The 18,905-nt window shown below is 34.1% G+C and overlaps 1 protein-coding gene and 1 long non-coding RNA gene across 2 annotated transcripts in view; one reads left to right on the forward strand and one right to left on the reverse strand.

Annotated features, from left to right (window-relative positions):
- The window catches only part of LOC141507836 (uncharacterized), a 98,817-nt gene that overhangs the window by 12,721 nt on the left and 67,191 nt on the right, over nt 1-18,905 (reverse strand). The gene's annotated exons all lie outside the window — the stretch shown is intronic.
- Nucleotides 496-10,428, forward strand: GCG (glucagon). Its single transcript, XM_074236640.1, has 4 exons — nt 496-587; nt 2,972-3,130; nt 8,584-8,721; nt 10,281-10,428. Exons 1-4 carry the CDS (start codon nt 496-498, stop codon nt 10,426-10,428), a joined length of 537 nt encoding a protein of 178 aa, XP_074092741.1.

The raw sequence follows: 18,905 nt of genomic DNA on the forward strand, positions 1-18,905 counted from the left end.
AGGCTGCTTAAGATGGTTGAAATGCAGTATAATGTAAATCCTTGAAAATGAAGGCCTATTAATTGAAAGCCTGAGTGATCGTTAAGGGGAGCATTATGGATAGGGTGCCATGCAGGCTAACCATATGTAGAGTATCAGCTACATTAGATATTTAAAAATTTTTACTTTGATGATTCAATTTCAAGTCTGAAAATGACATTATTAATCAGTAACTTAAGCATTCTACTTTAACAGAAGAGCCAAATGATGGAGCATATCTTTTGTACTCTTATTTGCTTTTAGAACAACAATGACAACCTATTATATTCCTTTATTAGGAATGGAGGTAAATCAAACTAGGTATAATAAAAATTACAGTTTTATCCCATGACCACAGTTGGTTATTTTTTTCCTTAGTGAGAACATTCACTTAGATGTAACCAAACAAATCTAGCCCCAATATATTCAATATGGTTGCCATTTTCTTTCCCCATTCTCTTCTGACAGGCAGTGAAAATGAAAAACATTTACTTCCTGGCTGGGTTGTTCATAATGCTGGTACAAAGCAGTTGGCAACATTCCCTTCAAGACACAGAAGAAAAGCCCAGGTATTATAATTCCAGATATTCAACCAAAAGAACATCATGTTATCCATATATCATATGTGTACCATATTTGTATAGCCCATAACTAAGGGATTGATTTTCAGGGGATCATCATTAACTCTTGACATTGTTACTATATAATAAAAGTGGTGTTTATGTTTTTAGAAGACAGATTAGAGTATGGGCTGACATATTCAGAAGGGGATGAAAGGTAGAACACTTATATCCCACATTTGCATTCTATAGCCTATCACTGAATCTTAGATCACTTTTACCTTGGGCAAGCTACTAAGTTATCAGTGAGTTAAATAATAAATAGTTAAATGTCTACTATATGCCAGATACTGCTATATAAGCAGTATATATATAATTCCCTACTTTCAAGGAGCTCACTATGGAATGTAGTACATAGTACATAGTAGCTGTGTACAAGCTATCTATCTATCTATCTATCTATCTATCTATCTATCTATCTTTCTATTGTTGCTGAATTGTTTCAGTTGTATCTCACTGTTTGTGAAAACCCCATTTGGGGTTTTCTAGGCAAAACTAAAACTAGGCAAAAATACTGAAGTGGCTGTCCTTTCTTTCTCCAACTCATTTTACAGATTAGAAAACTGAGGTAAATAGGGTTGAGTGACTTTTCCAGGGTCACCCAGCTAGTAAGTGTCTGAGACTGGCTTTGAACTCGAAGATGTTTCCTGACTTCTAGGCCAGCACTCTATCCACTAAAGCCACCTAGCTTCCCTTTCTATCTATTTATGGGTATATGTCCAACAGATGAAATTGGAGGTAATCAACAAAGGGAAGGCACTAACATTAAAGGGAATTGGGAAAGGATTCTTAGAGATGAGACTTTAGCTGAGACGTAAAAGAAACCAGGGAAGATAGGAGGCAGAGATGAGAAAAGAGAGAATTTGAAGCTTGAGGAATAGCCAGTGAAAATTCCCAGCTGGGAGATGGAGCGTCTACTAATAATAACTCACACTTATAGAGCACTAAATTATTATGAAATATTTTTAAACATTATCTCAGTAGCTCACAACAAGAAATCTAAAACCTAAAAAAGTCATGGTCTTCCTAATAAAACAATAAAGATAATGTTATTGAAAGCAACACTCTAACCCATGTGTTCAGATTGATTCTAAGTCCAGTGCTATTATTCCTAGAATTTGAGAGTTAGAAAAGACCTCAGCAGATATCTATTCTCACTGGAACATAAAAAAAGAATCTCTGTAGTAACATACCTGACAAGTAGCCATCTAGATTTTCACATTATGACCTCGAGAGTGAGAGAGTCTGCCATCTTATCTAGGTAACCTTGCTACTTTTAAATGATGAATTGCTAGAGAGGTAACACGTTGTAGCAGACAGGATGTTGACCTTGAAGCAAGCAATTTTGTGACCCTGGACAAGTCTCTTAACCTCTCATTACTCCAAATGACTCTCAAAAGAAAAGTGTTTTCAGAGATTTGTGAACCTGCCTTGGTAAGGGGGAATCTCCTTATCAAGGAGTTCCCTTTACCAATAAAATAACAATCCCCATCTTTATTTAATGTTTAGAATTTTCCTGTCCATTTGGCTGTTTTGTTGCTGCCACTCAACATTCTTCTAAAGTGACTGCCCTTTACTATTAGTGTGTCCTCAAGTTTTGAAATATTCATATATATATATATATATATATATATATATATATGTATGTATATATGGACACATATATACATTTATATGTATGAATATGACTTTAGGTAACTTTGTATTAGTATATCATTGTTCCTGGGGATGGGTGATCATGAATTAGTTGACTAACTCAAAAAAAAATATCTTATTTAAGTTACAAGAGAAAAGGCCAAGTCAGCTAGAGTATCAGAAGAAGGAGATCATAAAGGAAGAAATATATTTAACAATATTTAAGAGGGTGCCATGCAGCTAGTGAATGATAGAGGCATGATTCAAACCTAGATCTCCCTGACTCCAGCTTTTAGCACCCTTTTGATTATACCCCACTGCCTTCGAGTAGGGTTACTTGATTCTATCTACTCAGCTATGTAACTTTTTGAAAGGATATGATTTCAAATGAAATTCATTCACTAAATAAATCCAGAACTTATAGCCCAGAAACAGGAGTCAGAGGAAATCAGAGACCCTGGGGAACACAGCCTTTCAAAAAGTTCTAAAACTGAGTAGGCAGAATCAAATTTCTCTTAGTCTGTTTCAAATTTATATTCAATGACCTCTAAGGAATCTTTCCAGTTCTAAATCTGTGACCGTAGATCCTATTCTCATTGGGGCTGAGGGGAAAACAACAGGGGAGATTAGAGAAGAGATAGGGAGGGAAAAGTGTATAGAATCCTTAATTCAGGTTTATGTAACACTTTGTTTTACAGACCATACACAGATTCCCAGACAGAACCATTAGATGATAATCTGATGAATGAAGACAAACGTCACTCACAGGGCACATTCACCAGTGACTACAGCAAATATCTGGATTCCAGACGAGCCCAAGACTTTGTGCAGTGGTTGATGAGCACCAAACGGAATGGGTAAGAATTCTAAAGAGAATGTCTGAAATGTGTGGGCAAAGAACTCCTTCTCCTCCAATTCTCATACAAATACAAGCATTTTGAATACTATCCTTCATTAGGTCATAAAACAGTATTAAGTACCCACATGCTCATGGACCTGTGCCAGCATTGTGCTAAGATGCCACTTTCTAGTAATGTGCTGTCTTTGTATTCTACTCCTGAGCCCTCCTAATAAGGACTTTCTTAAATTGTTTTTCCTCCTAACAGAGATGAATTTTTCAATGATTTTTCACTTTCTTGTCCACTGCCCACAGATATTCAGAAACTGGCCTTTTCAGGATACATAAAAGCCAGTTTAGCCAAATACAGAACAAATGCATACAGCTTGAATGAGAGTCTTTAATATCACCCTACCCAAGTGAATTTCTTCAAGTATCCTTATCAGATTCAGTTCTACAGGTTAGAATAGACAAACATTTTTTAAGTGACAATTAAGGTGTTCTTCCTTCCCTGTGGAGTCTTGTTTTCTGAAGCAGACCACACAGATCAAAACTATGCATTTAAAATGGAATGCCAGCTGCACAACACACAAAACTGAGCAAAAATACATAGTCAAGCTTAAATTCCAATGCTTAGTATTCTTAGAATTGTGATATTAATTGTATTAAATGTATTATTTGCTTGCTGGAACTGTGGGCAAGAGAATAAAGGAAAATCATCAGCAAAAGTTGAATGGAGATTATAAATGTACAAAATCTTCAAGGAAGAGGAAGGGCATTTGAAAGGCAAAGCAGGGAGGGGAGTTATGTATCAGAAATAGCTAGATTCGGTCCTGATGACCTTGTTAAAGGACTTCACTCAGAGAAGCATGAAGGGTCACAGAGCTTTAGAATTAAAAACAATTATTAGTCAATCAACAGGCATTTACTGAGTACCTACTATTTGTAAAATCCAATAATTGGCACAATAGTGTATGCAGAATAGTTGTAAGGAAAACATTTTGTAAATTTTTAAATGATATATAAAACTGGGATGGCAATGGTAAAGATAATGTATGACCTACACCTTTAGAGCCCTTGCAGTCTTTTTGGGAAAAGTACATGGCAAGTTTCAAAAAATACAAGAGACAAAATAACAGTTTAAAATCATGTCAAGAAAAGTATTGGAAAACTGCCAAATGATAGTTCATGGATGGCAAAGGTCATAATGAGTTGAGATAGGCTGAAAAATTTTCATGGGTGATTTTTTGAAAAATTATTTATAATTTTTTTTTTAGTTTTTGCAAGGCAATGGGGTTAAGTGGCTTACCCAAGGCCACAGAACTAGGTAATTATTAAGTGTCTGAGGTCAGATTTGAACTCGGGTACTCCTGACTCCAGGGCCAGTGCTCTATCCACTGCACCACCTAACCACCCCCATGGGTGATTTTTGCTGCATCTCCTAGATGCTTAAAGTTTGATAAACAGAAATGAATGGATAGATCATTCCAGGTAGAACAGAGTGAGGAAAACCAGAGGTGGGATGTGTCCAGATGCCCTATCTTAACCTTTATCCTCTGTACAACAGAAAGGGAAAAACAGAGATTTTGATGTAACCAAGCATGACATTGAAACCATCCCCTCTAAATTACTAATTGACTTAATCTGTCTATTCAACAATCTTTACTCTGTGAGAATGTCTTCCTTACATTTAATCTCACTTGTTACAGGATATAAATTTTCCCAATAAAGATTGAAAACATTTGACTGCCTTAAAGTTATAGAAAACATTTAAGATGCTTGAAAATGACATTATTTCTATCTTCCCTTAACAAAATAAGCCATAACTACTTTCAACTTTTTTCAGATGTCCTATATTCCAACCATATAATCACTTTCATTGATTTCTTTTGTTTAATATTTTTACCCACTATTTAAATAAAGGCATAAACTTTTCAAATTTTCAAAGTCACATACTTATCAAAATTCTGGATAATTAACACAATGGAGTATAGAATCATCAACCAAAAGGATTTTGACAGGCTAAGGAAGGATTTCACAAATTTGTTCATTATTTTAAAAAATATTTGGACAACTGTATTTCAGTATAATCAGGTTCCTTTGTAATCCTTGTGTATTTTATTTTATTCATTTAAAATATTCTAAGACAGGTCCCTAGGTTTCAGAATGCCAAAGGGGTCCATGACATAGAAAAGGTTAAGAACTCTGACCTAGAGCATTGTATTCATCTAACAAGATGAAATTCAATAAAGGTAAATATATTTTTATACCTGTCTTCAAAAAATCAACTTCACAAGGGCAAAAAATGGGAAAGTTCCCTGAAAAAAAAATCTTGAGTGTTAGTGGACCTCTGGCTCACTGTGAACCAAAATAATATAGAAGTTTTTTTTTAAATGGTTGAATGAAGAGAGACATAGCTTCAAGAAATAAGAGTGAGAGCCCTACTTTATTCTATTTTGATCAATTCACATCTGAAATGTCTTTATTTGGGGCACCAAAATTTAGGAAAGACCTTAATAACCTGAAGAATATTCAAAGGAGTTCTATCAAGATGTTGAAGGGCCTTTGGTCCAATTCATTTAGGCATTGTTGAAGGAACTGGGAATTTTTAGCTTCAAGAAGAAAAGACTCAACAAGGCCATTTTAACTATTTGTGATACCTTCTAACTAGGATATGTGGAAGATATTAAAACTTGGGGATTAAAGTGAAAAGGAGAGGTTCCATATATATACACACTCTAGACATTAGAAGAAATGATATCAACATATTATCAAAACCTTGAAAGATAATCAAAACCAAAGTCATTCTTGTTGCTTAGAGGAAAATTCCGTCCTCAGAAAGAACAGCTGATAAATCCACAGAGCATTCATAAAAGGCCAGTGCTAACTTGGACCACTTGATGTCCCTGTTGAGCCATATAAATTAGAAGAAAGACCATCTTTTGACTATATCTGAGTTACCAGCAAAGCTCAGGCTGAAAAGTAAAAGTCACTGTCATCTGGTTATTGCCTCCATGGCGTGGCATGACAAGTCAAACATTTAGCTATTTGAAAACATATTTGAAAACTGACTCATTTCATTTTGCCCTCTGCTGCTTGGACACCATCTCTGACAAGTTTATAATGAACTTGGTACCTAAGCTTTTTTATGCTCTATCATCAGAAATGATTCTTTAAAATGCTTAGTAGGGATGGATGAGGACTGCATGTCTGTCACATATTTGAGTTTTACAAGTAAATTTCAAAATCATGATTAAAATTTAATTGTAAGGTCATAGAAACTATCAATAATGCTGTGGTTTTTTGTTTGTTTGCTTTTGGTACAATCAGGACTTGGAGATCTTTTTTGAATATCCTTTTGGAGTAAACCCATATAAGCAGACTTCTACAAAGCAGTGCTTAAAATTTCAAGGCCTGGAAGGCCTTGGCTTTGTGCCTTTCTCCCTTCCCTTTATTCTGCATTCAGGCATTAGTTATATGGCATCAAATATGTGGTAGAACATTTAAACGTCTTTTTGACATTTAAAACCAGATATTTGGGAATATATAAATGCCTAATTAAATCTCTCAGCCATTAATCATTTGGCTTTCCAGGGCATTGTGTAATTTCAAAGTTCTAAAGAAACTCTTGTATTAATATTGTCAGTGTGGTGTGGTGGATAAAGAATTAAATAGGGGGGGTGGCTAGGTGGCGCAGTGGATAAAGCAATGGCCCTGGAGTCAGGAGTACCTGGGTTCAAATCCAGTCTCAAACACTTAATAATTTCCTAGCCGTGTGGCCTTGGGCAAGCCACTTAACTCCATTTGCCTTGCAAGATAAAAAAAGAATTGAATAGGTAGGCAAGAGGACCCAAGTCTTAATTCTTCTTTGGACCTAACTGTGTGAGCTTGGGGAAGTTATAGCTTCCTGTCTGTAAAATATGGCAAATAACTATCTCAGAGCTGGGAGGATAAGATAAGATCATATTGATAAATGCTCTATAATGCTTGCAAATGTTAACTGTTAATATTAACAGAATATCTATGTAAGATAAAAGTTTGACAGGTGTAAACACTTGCTAATTCATTTGGATATTTTAGCAAAAAAAAAAGCTATGAGGCATTATAGCATAATACATATGGAGAAAGATGTGCTCAAGAAACCTGGGTTCAAATCCTCCCTCAGATAAGTGACTCAGAGAAAGCAAATTAATCCAAAAGTTATGATCCTGTGAGCTTAGGTCATATCTTGAAAGTTAAAGCTGTCATCCTACTCTACTAGGTGCAGTTGTGGAATTGAAGTCAGGAAGGGTCATCTTTCTGGGTTTAAATTTGACCTCAGATACTAGTTCTGTAACCTCAGGCAAGTCAGTTAACTACTCTGTACCTCAGTTTTCTCATCTACAAAATGGAGATAATAATAGCACCTACTTTCTAATGTGGATCTGAGGATCAAATATGTTAAAATGTATAAAGTATTTTGCAAATCTGAAAGTGATAAAAAGAATGCTAGATTATCTATAAATGCTAGCTGTTATCCTAAATGGTAGACTTTGGGGTGACAATGATAAATGAAAAAGGAGCTACAAAATGTTTCTCTATGAAATATTCACTCTCTTAAGGATCATATTTGAGAGATCCAAAATATGGAGCCAAGTTTGGCAAGATCCAGAAAGGAAGAGGAGAAACCTTAGGCTGGAATAGATTACTGGAATAGAGTAGTTACTAGGAGTATACAAATACCCAAGTTAAGAATGCTTGTGGCACATTAGCAGCAAATACTAGGAAAAGTCACGCTTAAAGAGTTTAATGCTTGCTTCTAAGTCTAAGTACAATGGTTGATGATCTCATAAGCACAGAGGATACATAGTCTTGGATGAATGAGATCAAAACATAACAGCATTAGTTAGCAATTAGTTACCAGGTAACTAAGAAGCCCCACTTGCTGGGAAGCAAATTGCTTGTCTTATTTTAATCTCTACAGAGACGAGACAATGTGAGGTAGTGGGGAGAGAGGCCGTCTGATAGTCAAGAATGCTTGAGTTTCGTTCCCACCTCTGACAGCTATTGGCTCTGTGACCCAGAGTCAATCAAAGAACTTCTTGGAATCCCAGACACTTCTTTAACATTGTAAAGAACCGAGAAGGTGCCAATCTGCATTGATAGGGAAAGTTTCTTACCACATTCTCTACATTAATGAAATCACAGGTTTGACTAATCCAAATGCAGCAACAATGTCAATAAAATAATAAAAACAAAACCTGATAGGCACCTTGATATAATAGAGGGGACCCTGGATTTGGAGTCAGAAGAATTTTTGCTTGACAATTTAGTAGTTATGAAACTTTGGGCAGTTTATGTCACCGAATATGAGACTAGTTTTTCTCATTTGTAAAATGGAATAATAATATTTGTGCTATCTTCCTAAGTAGGTCTTTAAGAGAAAAATCATGCCACAAACTATAATTTAAACATGATATTTTTTTCTCTCAGGAATAAAGTTGCCAAACGCCATGATGAATTTGAGAGACATGCTGAGGGTACATTTACCAGTGATGTCAGTTCTTATTTGGAAGGTCAAGCTGCCAAGGAATTCATTGCTTGGTTGGTGAAAGGCAGAGGAAGGAGAGCGTGAGTCCATATCTTTGCATTTAATGCTTTTGTTTGGTTTCAGGCCTAGAATTTCTTATATTTGTAATATTTATTTTTCTTATCAACTAGATGGTATTTTCCTGACTCAAAAGGAAGGGAATTTATAGTCCCACCACATTAGGAGAAATTTTAAAAGGAACTCCAATATTTTTGTTGTCTTTTTTGAAATAGTAACTTCTAAAAGTCCATTTCAAAGTAAAGCAGAGAAGCTTGGCAATAAGAATTTCATAGTCAAGAAATAACAGGTTAAAATGATTAGAAAGTAATAGGAAAACACTATCATTTATTTTGAGCATTCACATTGCCAGCACATCTATCATCATTGGAAAAGAAAAATAAGAGCCCTGAATAAAGCAGTGTTTGATTTGACAATGGAGGAAATAATGTAGGATAATATAATCAATAAAATCAACCAGCTAATGTTTACTAAAACAAGCATCATCTATGGCACTAGGCAATATGATGACTACAATACAAAGTGTACAAAGTATCAAAACAAAAACAAATACAAATACAAATTCAAATGCAAAGTATAAAATACAAACACAAAACATAAAAAACCTATACAAAGTTTATGTCCCTCAATATTTTAATACCTGAATGAATATGTGATCTCATCAATGTGATGACATCATCCAAAGCTGCAGAGCGCCATTCACCCTTCTCAGTCTGTGACACTGCACTTGATATATTGGGATTCTTCCTTTAGATCTTTTGACATTAGATGGATATTGATGGAACACAAAAACAGTCCATTCATTATGCCTTTTGTCTTACTGTGCGTGTTGTTCTACTTTTTCTCTAGTTACACATCTCTCTCTCTCTCTCTCTCTCTCTCTCTCTCCATATATCTATATATATATATATATATATATATATATATATATATATATATATATATATATATATTCTTTAACCTGGCACCTTTTTAGGCTCTGATACTCAGAAATTTCCAATGGAAGAAGTGGTATCAAAAGATATCCACTCTTTCCAAAGACCATATTGATTTTGCTCAGTTTCAAGTGGAACTAGAGAGTGTCATGGTTTTCAAGCAAAATTATAGCATTTGATTCTTGGACCTGATCTTCCAAGGAGAAGAAGAAAAAAAGATAAAGAAAATGTAAGGAAGTCCCTGATCAATGGTGTCAAACTTAAGTAGAAACAGAGGCCACTGATTTGTACATAAGACTTTCTAAGGACTACATATTGATTTAGTTTAAAAACATAAATTATTTGTGCCTCATTGTAATTTTTATTTATTTTGTTAAATATTTTGCAATTGCATTTTAATGTGGTTTGGACTTCAATTGGAAGTACTGTGCACCATAGGCAACCCATGGACTACATATTTGACACCTTTGGTATACACCCTACCTGGCAGACTTAGCAGCAATTTCTGTGCTATGCATTGGTGAAAATTTTCCCAGAAGATTTCTATACCTATTACCAGAGGCATAAAGACCTGAAGCATATATTGAAAATCAAATAAAACATTAAGTACAAAGTTATTTCTTTTCTCCTTTGTTCCTTTTTTAAAGTTTTCCAGAAGAAGTCACTATAGTTGAAGAGCTTGGCAGAAGACATGCTGATGGTTCTTTCTCTGATGAGATGAATACAGTTCTGGATAACCTTGCTACCAGGGATTTCATCAATTGGCTGCTTCAGACCAAAGTTACTGACAGGTGATTACATTTCACTCAATCCTAAAAAACAGGTTTTTTTTTTTCCCATAAACCATCAATCATCCTATTTCTCCTGCTGGTGTTCTAAAGTAGAAAATAGTTTGATTCTTTTTAACTTTAACTTTTTAAACTTTATATAGCCAATTATTTTTCATTTTTATCCTTCAACCTTAGACTAAAAAATTCAGAATTATTGTGTTATTTAACTTAATAATTATTCAACTTTTTGTTATTCCATATATTACATTATATATATTACCATATATTACATTCCATGCTATTGGAATTAATCAAATTTAATTCCATCAAAATCATATTAAACACTAACTGTATTCAAAACATTGTTCTAGAATGGGAGCTAACAGTTCAAAAGCCTTAATGCAATTAGCATGAAATTTTGGGGATGCCCTGTATATATATCTACCTATCTACCTATTTATCTAGATAAATTATTATATATTAAATATATGTATATATTATAGAATTTTAAAGTTTGTAGAGTACTCTGAATACAGTATTTCATTTGTCAAAGTCCATAAGTTGCAGAGCAGGTTACCACTTGCATTGATATAAAAATTTTCTTCATTGGGAATGCCCTTTACCAAGCAATTGTAAGTCTATAGACAAAAAAATTTACATATATGTCACAACATCCTAATTGCCAAGTTACTGATCAAGAAGCTAACTCTCAGAAAGATTAAATGACTTGTCCATGGTCACACAGCTAATTAAGTGTTGGTGCTAGAGACAGGATTTCCTTACTTCATATCTAGTACTCTATCCACTAAAGAAAAAAGTCTAGGTTATTTATCTATGCCATCTAGATTGCAAAAGAGAGATATTTTCCTCTGTATCTATGATTCATCTATGCAAAAAACTCTGAGTGCAATTCATGCAATACATGAATATAGATTGGAATCTGTTATCATTTTGTAAAATCACAAATATATAGTTAAAAAGAGATTAGGGTGGGAAATAATACATCTAGACAATTTCCCTGATTTTACAGATGATAAAACTGATGCTCAAAGATGAGTGACTTTCCCAATGTAACACTGGTCACAAGTGGCAAAGTCAATATTTGAATCCATAAATCCAGCTATCATTTTTCTTTACCATAAACTTAAAGTCACAGGGAATGGCTTTAGTCCAAGACATGAAAATGATTTGTCTGTGGTTACATAGCTAGTATGTGAAGGAGGTAGGATTTGAACCCAGGTCATTCTATATCCAAGGCATTTCTGAGGTTATATTATGGCACACTGAACAGTTATCTAAACTATAGTAAATATCTAAATAAGAGTTATAACCTCAAAAAATTTAAAAATATTATAGAAGGTTAGTGAATTATATGAGAAATTAATTTTTTCCTAAGAATTCACTGGAAAACTTTAATGTAAGGTTTGTAAAAAAATCTTTTAAGATAAATCTTCATTAGAAACAAGTACTTTCAGCCTCTACAAATGTGAGGATTTTGCAAGATTAAGAGGTTTCTAAAAATGTCATACACTAAAATCATGAAAAAATGTTCCAGAATTGAATGTTTAAATTCTCTGGGTATTACTGCATTCCTTAATCATGTTTTTGTTTTTGTTTTTTTGTCTCTCTAGGAAATAAGTGTACAATTACTCAAGATCATCTCCAACACATCACCTGCTGGCCTCTTGGGATGTTTTAAGATTTCTGTTCTGTAAATTAACAGAATATATCCTAAAGCCTTATTGCTTTGCATGCCAAGAAATGAATTTCATTCCAGTGTTGTGTAGCCAAACGATTGTTTTTGGAATAAACTATTGTCAAAGGACTCCTTAAAATAACAGCTTTAAAATACAAAAGTGCCAGATCCTCATATTTTCCACTTATTTTGGGCAAAAAAGAATCCCAACCTGTTTACATTTAGCTATGGAAATATTTTTTTTCTATAAATCAGCTTGTACATCTAAGTGATTCCAATCACAAAATGTCTGCATTAGTAATCAGAGAGGAAGAAAGGAAATGGTAACCACAAGAGGGAATATGACTTTCCACTTGAAACCTTTGTCATAAAAATGCTCAGCTTTCAAAGATAACAAACAGCAGCCTTAAATAAAAATTTTCAAGCTTCTTTACTGTGGTCTTTTTCTCTATACATACATACATACATACATACTTGCATACACAGACACACACACACACACACACACATACACACACTCACCCAATTCACCAACTCCTTCCATTCCTTCCCTTTGGTCCTATGTACCTAGTACTACCATTAAAAACAAATAATCCTTAATATTAGAAATGGTAAATTTCTGTTGAATAGATTTGCTGAGTGTCGCTTCCCAGATTTTTTTTTATTTCAGAAGAGAAGAAAGAAGGGAATTATAATAATATTTACTAGAATTCATATAGCAATTTAAGGTTTTGCAAAGTTCTGGCAAGCATTATCAGTTAAGTCCATAACAACCCTCTGAAATAGGTACTACAGATATTATTTTAAGCATTTTGCAGATAAAGAAACTGAAACAAAGATGTTAAGAAAGGTACTATGGGTCATCTAACAGCTACCAAGCATTAGTCTAAATGTTTTTTAGCTTTTGGTTTTTTTTCCTAAAACCCACTGCCTCTCAAAATTTCAAGAGTAATTCTAAAAAAATAGAGAGAATTGAGTCTCAGTTCAGCTCTCTATCCATTATACTTTGCTATCTTTTCCTAAAGTTCTCTGAAATAAATATATAATACATTTTGTCCCAAAGTAAATATACAAACAAAACTACTTAAAAAAAAACACAAAGTTGGGCATGACTGAAAACAATTAAACACACAAAAAAAAAACCTACCATGGTCACATAGACTCAAAACCCATGTCTTTCTGATTCTGAAGTCATCTTTTTGTTGACTCTATAATGCTACCACTGACATACACATGTTTAATTGTTCACCTGAACATAATTTGCGTAATAAATTGTATGAAGATAGGTCATTATGATATTAAAATTAGAGTTCTAAATCATGCCCTAGAAATAAAAATTGGCCGTAAAAATTAAGAAAAACAATGTCCAACTTTACTGATTATTCAAAATAGAAAAAATAGTGTATGAGGAGTCAGAAAGTCTTGATTCCTTCACTCAACAATTGTGTGACCCGGGAAAAATCAATTCACTTCATTTCATTGGGCTTCAGTTTCCTGTAAAGTGAGGAGATCAGACCACAATAACAGAGATATTTTCTGACACTGATATTACTTGAGTCTAAAAAGGTATCAATAGGGCAGTCTGCTAATGAGTTGCAAAGCTATATGGAATTTAAGTCTGTTCCTTATGTCTGATGTAAGCAGATGCCATATCCTTTACTGCTGCATACTTCCCCAAATGAAATAAAATGAATACAACTGAATTTCTACTCTGTTCTATCCTGGCAAAATTTGTGCTCTCAAAAGCTACATCAGTGGAATGCAGACTGTGTAGTTCCAGTCAAATTTGGAAAGGTTTTTAAATATCAGCCTGTTGACAGTCTCTCTATGTCTGTCATTCAAGAACCAGTCTTTAGAAGTACATGAGCTTCATCACCAGAAGAATGGCCTCCAGGTTTTGAATGACCACAAGCAAATGCTGAAGATCATCTAGGAAGGGACTGGAGGAGTTTCCACTCTAATTTGGAGGAGAAAATGCTAATTAAAATCATAGATTTTTGAAGTATTAGATTAATATAAATCATGAAAATCATCACAATTATAATGGAATTTACATTTTATATATATATATGTATATGTATATATATATATATATATATATATATATATAATTCACAAAAAAATGGAGAAAATGGCATGTCGGTTTGCTCAGTATTCCATCTAAGAAAGGTGTTAAATATTCCTTGATGCTCACTATCACTGCCAACCTTTTCCTTTGCTTTATTTTTCCAAGCAATATTCACCTCTATTTAATTCCATTCAATCTAAAATTTCCCCCCAATTCAAACTATGGTGGCTGTAGTTATAACAGCCTACTAGATTATTCTTCTTCCTATCCCAAGGAGTGCAGAACCTTAATTACCCTCTTCTCTTTCTCAACATCAGTTCTTATATTTTAATATCCACAAAAATGCTCCCTCAAATTTCTCAATCTTCCAATTATTCAGATTTCTTAAATCCTGTGACATATTCTTTCACTCTACTTCAGCCTCACTTTGGGATGTTCACATACTAGATTTCACCATTATCCAACATCTACAATTATTCCACTATCTAATTAGACACTGAAAGTCCCATATCTGACAATAAACTCCCATAATTCCACCCTTCCTTATGCCAAAACATCTAAAATACATTTTCCCTCAATGCATCCTCTGATCCCTCCACCTCTAGTACTTTCTCAGGACACTACAATTCTTCATTCTTTAATCTGAACATAATAGCTACATCTGTAGATTCTATACTGTTCTCTTTACCCAGTTCCTTGGCACCACTACTGCTTTTCATTTCTAGCTAAATATCATCTGTCATTCATGAATTACTCCTTTTATCAACCTTCTCTGCTCTAACAAACTGCAGAACACATCTGAACAAAGTCTCATAACTTTGATGATAAATTTCTGTCATCCAACTTCAACTGGACCCTAAATGTAACAAAATAGTCCTTTAATTCTCTCTAAAAGATTCCTTATCTCACTTCCCAAAGGAAGCTATTCCAAATCTTCTCTTCTTTCCCCAAGTATCCATCACCTTTTTTCCCCTCCCTCAGCTAAGGACCTTCCCTCTCTATATATGTATATTTATCCAAGTGTATGCATACATACATTTGTATATATGTATGTATCTTTAGTCTTTTGTTCTTTCAGGTGAATTTTGTTATTACTTTTCTAGCTCTATAAAAATAATTTTTGGTAGTTTGATAAGGCACTGAATAATTTAGGTAGAATTGTCATTATTGGTTTGGTTTACTCATAGACATTCATATTTTTCCAGTTGTTTAGTTTTGACATTATTTGGGTGAAAATGCTTTGTACTTCTATTTATATAGTTCCTTGGTTTGTCTTGATAGGTAGATTCCCAAGAATTTTTAATTATTTAGTTATTTTATATGTATTTCTTCTATTTTTTTCCTTTTGGACTTTGATGAAGATCCACATAAGTACTGATTATTTATTTGGGTTTAATATATTTCCTGAGCAGTTAGGTGACACAGTGGATAAGAGCTGGTCCTAGAGTCAGAAGAATCTGAGTTCAAATCTGATCTCAGATACTTATGAACTGTGAGACTTTGGGCAAGTCACTTAATCCTGTTAGCCTCAGTTCCTCATTTATAAAATGATATGATAAAGGAAATGACAAATCATTTCAATATCTCTGCCAAGAAAGCCCCAAACATGGGTCATGGAGAGCTGGACATTATTGAAATAACCATAACATTTTATATGCTGCAACTTTGCTGGTTTGTATTATTTCAATTAGTTTTTTAGTAGACTCTCTAGGATCCTCTAAGTATACTAACATATTATCTACAGAATGATAGTTTTGTTTCCTTATTGCCTATTCTAATTTTTGATTGCTTTTTTTTCTCTTACTGCCATAGCCAGTATTTCTAGTACAATATTAAATTATAGTGGTGATAATAGGCATTCATCCTTCACCCCTGATCTTACTGGGAAGGCTTCTAAATTATCTCTATAACAGATAATGCTTGTTGATGGTTAAAGATAAAAGCTACATATCAGTTTAAGGAAAACTTCACTTTTTCTTATCCTTTCTTAGTGTTTTTCTAGGAATTATTGTTGTGTTTTTGTCAAAAGCTTTTTTCTGGAGGCAGCTAGGTGGTGCAGTGGATAGAGCACCAGTCCTGGAGTCAGGAGGACCTGAGCTCAAATCCGGCCTCAAACGCTTAATAATTACCTAGCTGTGTGGCCTTGGGCAAGCCACTTAACCCCATTTGCCTTACAAAAAACAAAACTAAACTAAAAAATACTAAAAAGAAAGCTTTTTCTGCATCTATTGAGATAAAAAAATGACTTCTGTTGACTTTGTTATTGATATAGTCAGTTATTCTGATAGTTTTCCTAATACTAAATCAGTCATGAATTCTTAGAATAAATTCCCACCACATCATAGTTATGTGATCTTTGTAATATATCGATGTAATCTCCTTACTAATATTTTTATTTTAAAATTTTGCAATAGTATTCAATAGGAAAATTGGATTTAGCTACCCTCCCCCATTTTTTATAGTTTTGGCTCTTCCTATTTTACGTATCAACACCATATTTGTTTCATTAAAAAAATTTGGTAGAACTCCTTCTTTGCCTATTTTCTCAAATAGTTTGTACAGTATTAGATAATTGCTTTAGAAATGTTTGGTAGAATTCACTTTCAAGAGTAGTGACAGTGCTCAGATTCCATTAACACCTTAGAATAAGCTGATTTGAAGACCCATTTTGCTTTTGTTTTTCTTTTTAGGTTTTTGCAAGGCAAATGGTGATTAAGTGGCTTGCCCAAGGCCACACAGCTAGGTAATTATTAAGTGTCTGAGGTCAGATTTGAACCCAGGTACTCCTGACTCCAGGACTGGAGCTCTATCCACTGTGCCACCTAGCCACCCCCTTGAGGGCCCATTTTGGTTAAAATAGGAAGCTTTCTCCTGAGTTTGATTCTTTTCTTACTTAATCTATTTGCCCAACTTCCCAGAGTGGGTTCATGATATTTTAGGTCCTCTATTCCTAAGGACTATGGGCAGTGGTGAAATTCAACCAGTTTGTACCACTTCAGTAGAGTAGAATCGATACATTATTTTACATTGAGTTCTGTGAATTGGATGTTTAAAAGGCACTTATAATCATGGTTCTCTTGAAGGTGAACTCCTGGGCAGCTGCCCAATGTGAAAATCACAAATTTATGTTCCTTACTCTTTTTTAACGTTCATCTGTGCAACAGAATTTTCTAAATGCCTGTAGTTGTTCATTCCATCCATAGGTGAAAAAAAATGGACAGAACTAGGCTCATGATACTTATTTATTTATTTCTTAAAATGTTATAACTTTGATGAGAAAAAGGAAAGATGGGGGCGGCTAGGTGGCACAGTGGATAAAGCACCAGCCCTGGAGTCAGAAGTACCTGGGTTCAAATCTGGCCTCAGACACTTAATAATTACCTAGCTGTGTGGCCTTGGGCAAGCCACTTAACCCCATTTGTCTTTCAAAAAAACCCAAAAACCTAAAAATAAAAAGGAAAGATGATCAATGTTGGAGAGGTTATGGGAGGATACCCTTTGATCCAGCAATTCCAATTCTAGGCCCATATCTAGAAGAAATTATGAAAAATGGGAAAATTCCTACATGTTCCAAAATATTCATAGCAGCTCTTTTTGTAGTGGCAAAGAACTGGAAGTTAAGGGGATGCCCATCAATAGGGGAAATGGATAAACACATTATGGTACGTGAATACTATGGAATACTATTGTTCTATAAGAAACCATAAATGGTCAGACTCTAAAGAAGCATGGAAGGAATTACAGGATCTAATGCTGAGTGAAGGGAGTAGAACCAAGAGATCAATGTACACATCAACAACAGCATTATGAGATGAACAACCTTGATGGAAACAGCTCCTCTACAGAGTCCAGAGAGCTAGGACATCTGTATTGGACTGACCATGGATTGTATTATCCTCATCCAGAGGAAGAAAAACAAAACAAAACAAACATACACAAATTTAAAAAATCCATTCTGTATCTGATGAACACTTTATAAAAATTATCTCATATATCTCCCTTAATTCTAATTCCTCATGCTAAAAATTACTAATTTGTAAACATGTTTAACAAAATATGTATGTAAAACGCTAAATTGACTGTTACCTGCTGAGGGGAGGAGGGTGGGAAGGGAGAGTGAAGGGAAATTTTGTAACTTGGATATGCATATGAATGAATACAAATAAATTATAAAAAATTATAACTTTGATAAAATACTACATTTTAATACCCTCATTTTTGTTACTTCAGTAAGCAAATATATTATGTAAAGAGGAAAAGTACCAAACAACCAGAGGGTGACAAGCTGTCATTTGTTTCTGCTTTGGAATATGCCCAAAATTCTCCCAAGATTTTATGAGTGCACTGGTGTTTACTGAATGGTGAAACCCATAGGAAGCTAGGCTGCAACTAACCAATAGAAATATAGATTTCAAGGGTTATCTTATTGCCCATTTTGGAAGTCATGGAAGTAGAAAGAAAAAGTTGGTTGACATGGTCATGTGGATACTTACACTCCATAAGGACATGATTGCTTACTGTGAGTAATATAATCTAATTTTGTGTACCTCTTTTATTGTTCTTATTTGAGTAGTAAATGCATGAAATATTAAACTACCTTTTGATATATCTTTTTGTATACTTAAAGGAGTCACTAGGGCAGAAAACCAGTTGTTAATTTATTTGGATTCCACCACTGACCATGAAGCAGTCACATATATCTAATTTAAGAGGCAATTTTCCTTGAGGCCCAAAATTG

The sequence above is a fragment of the Macrotis lagotis genome, chromosome 1 (assembly GCF_037893015.1).
Source record: "Macrotis lagotis isolate mMagLag1 chromosome 1, bilby.v1.9.chrom.fasta, whole genome shotgun sequence".
Lineage (NCBI taxonomy): Eukaryota > Metazoa > Chordata > Mammalia > Peramelemorphia > Peramelidae > Macrotis > Macrotis lagotis.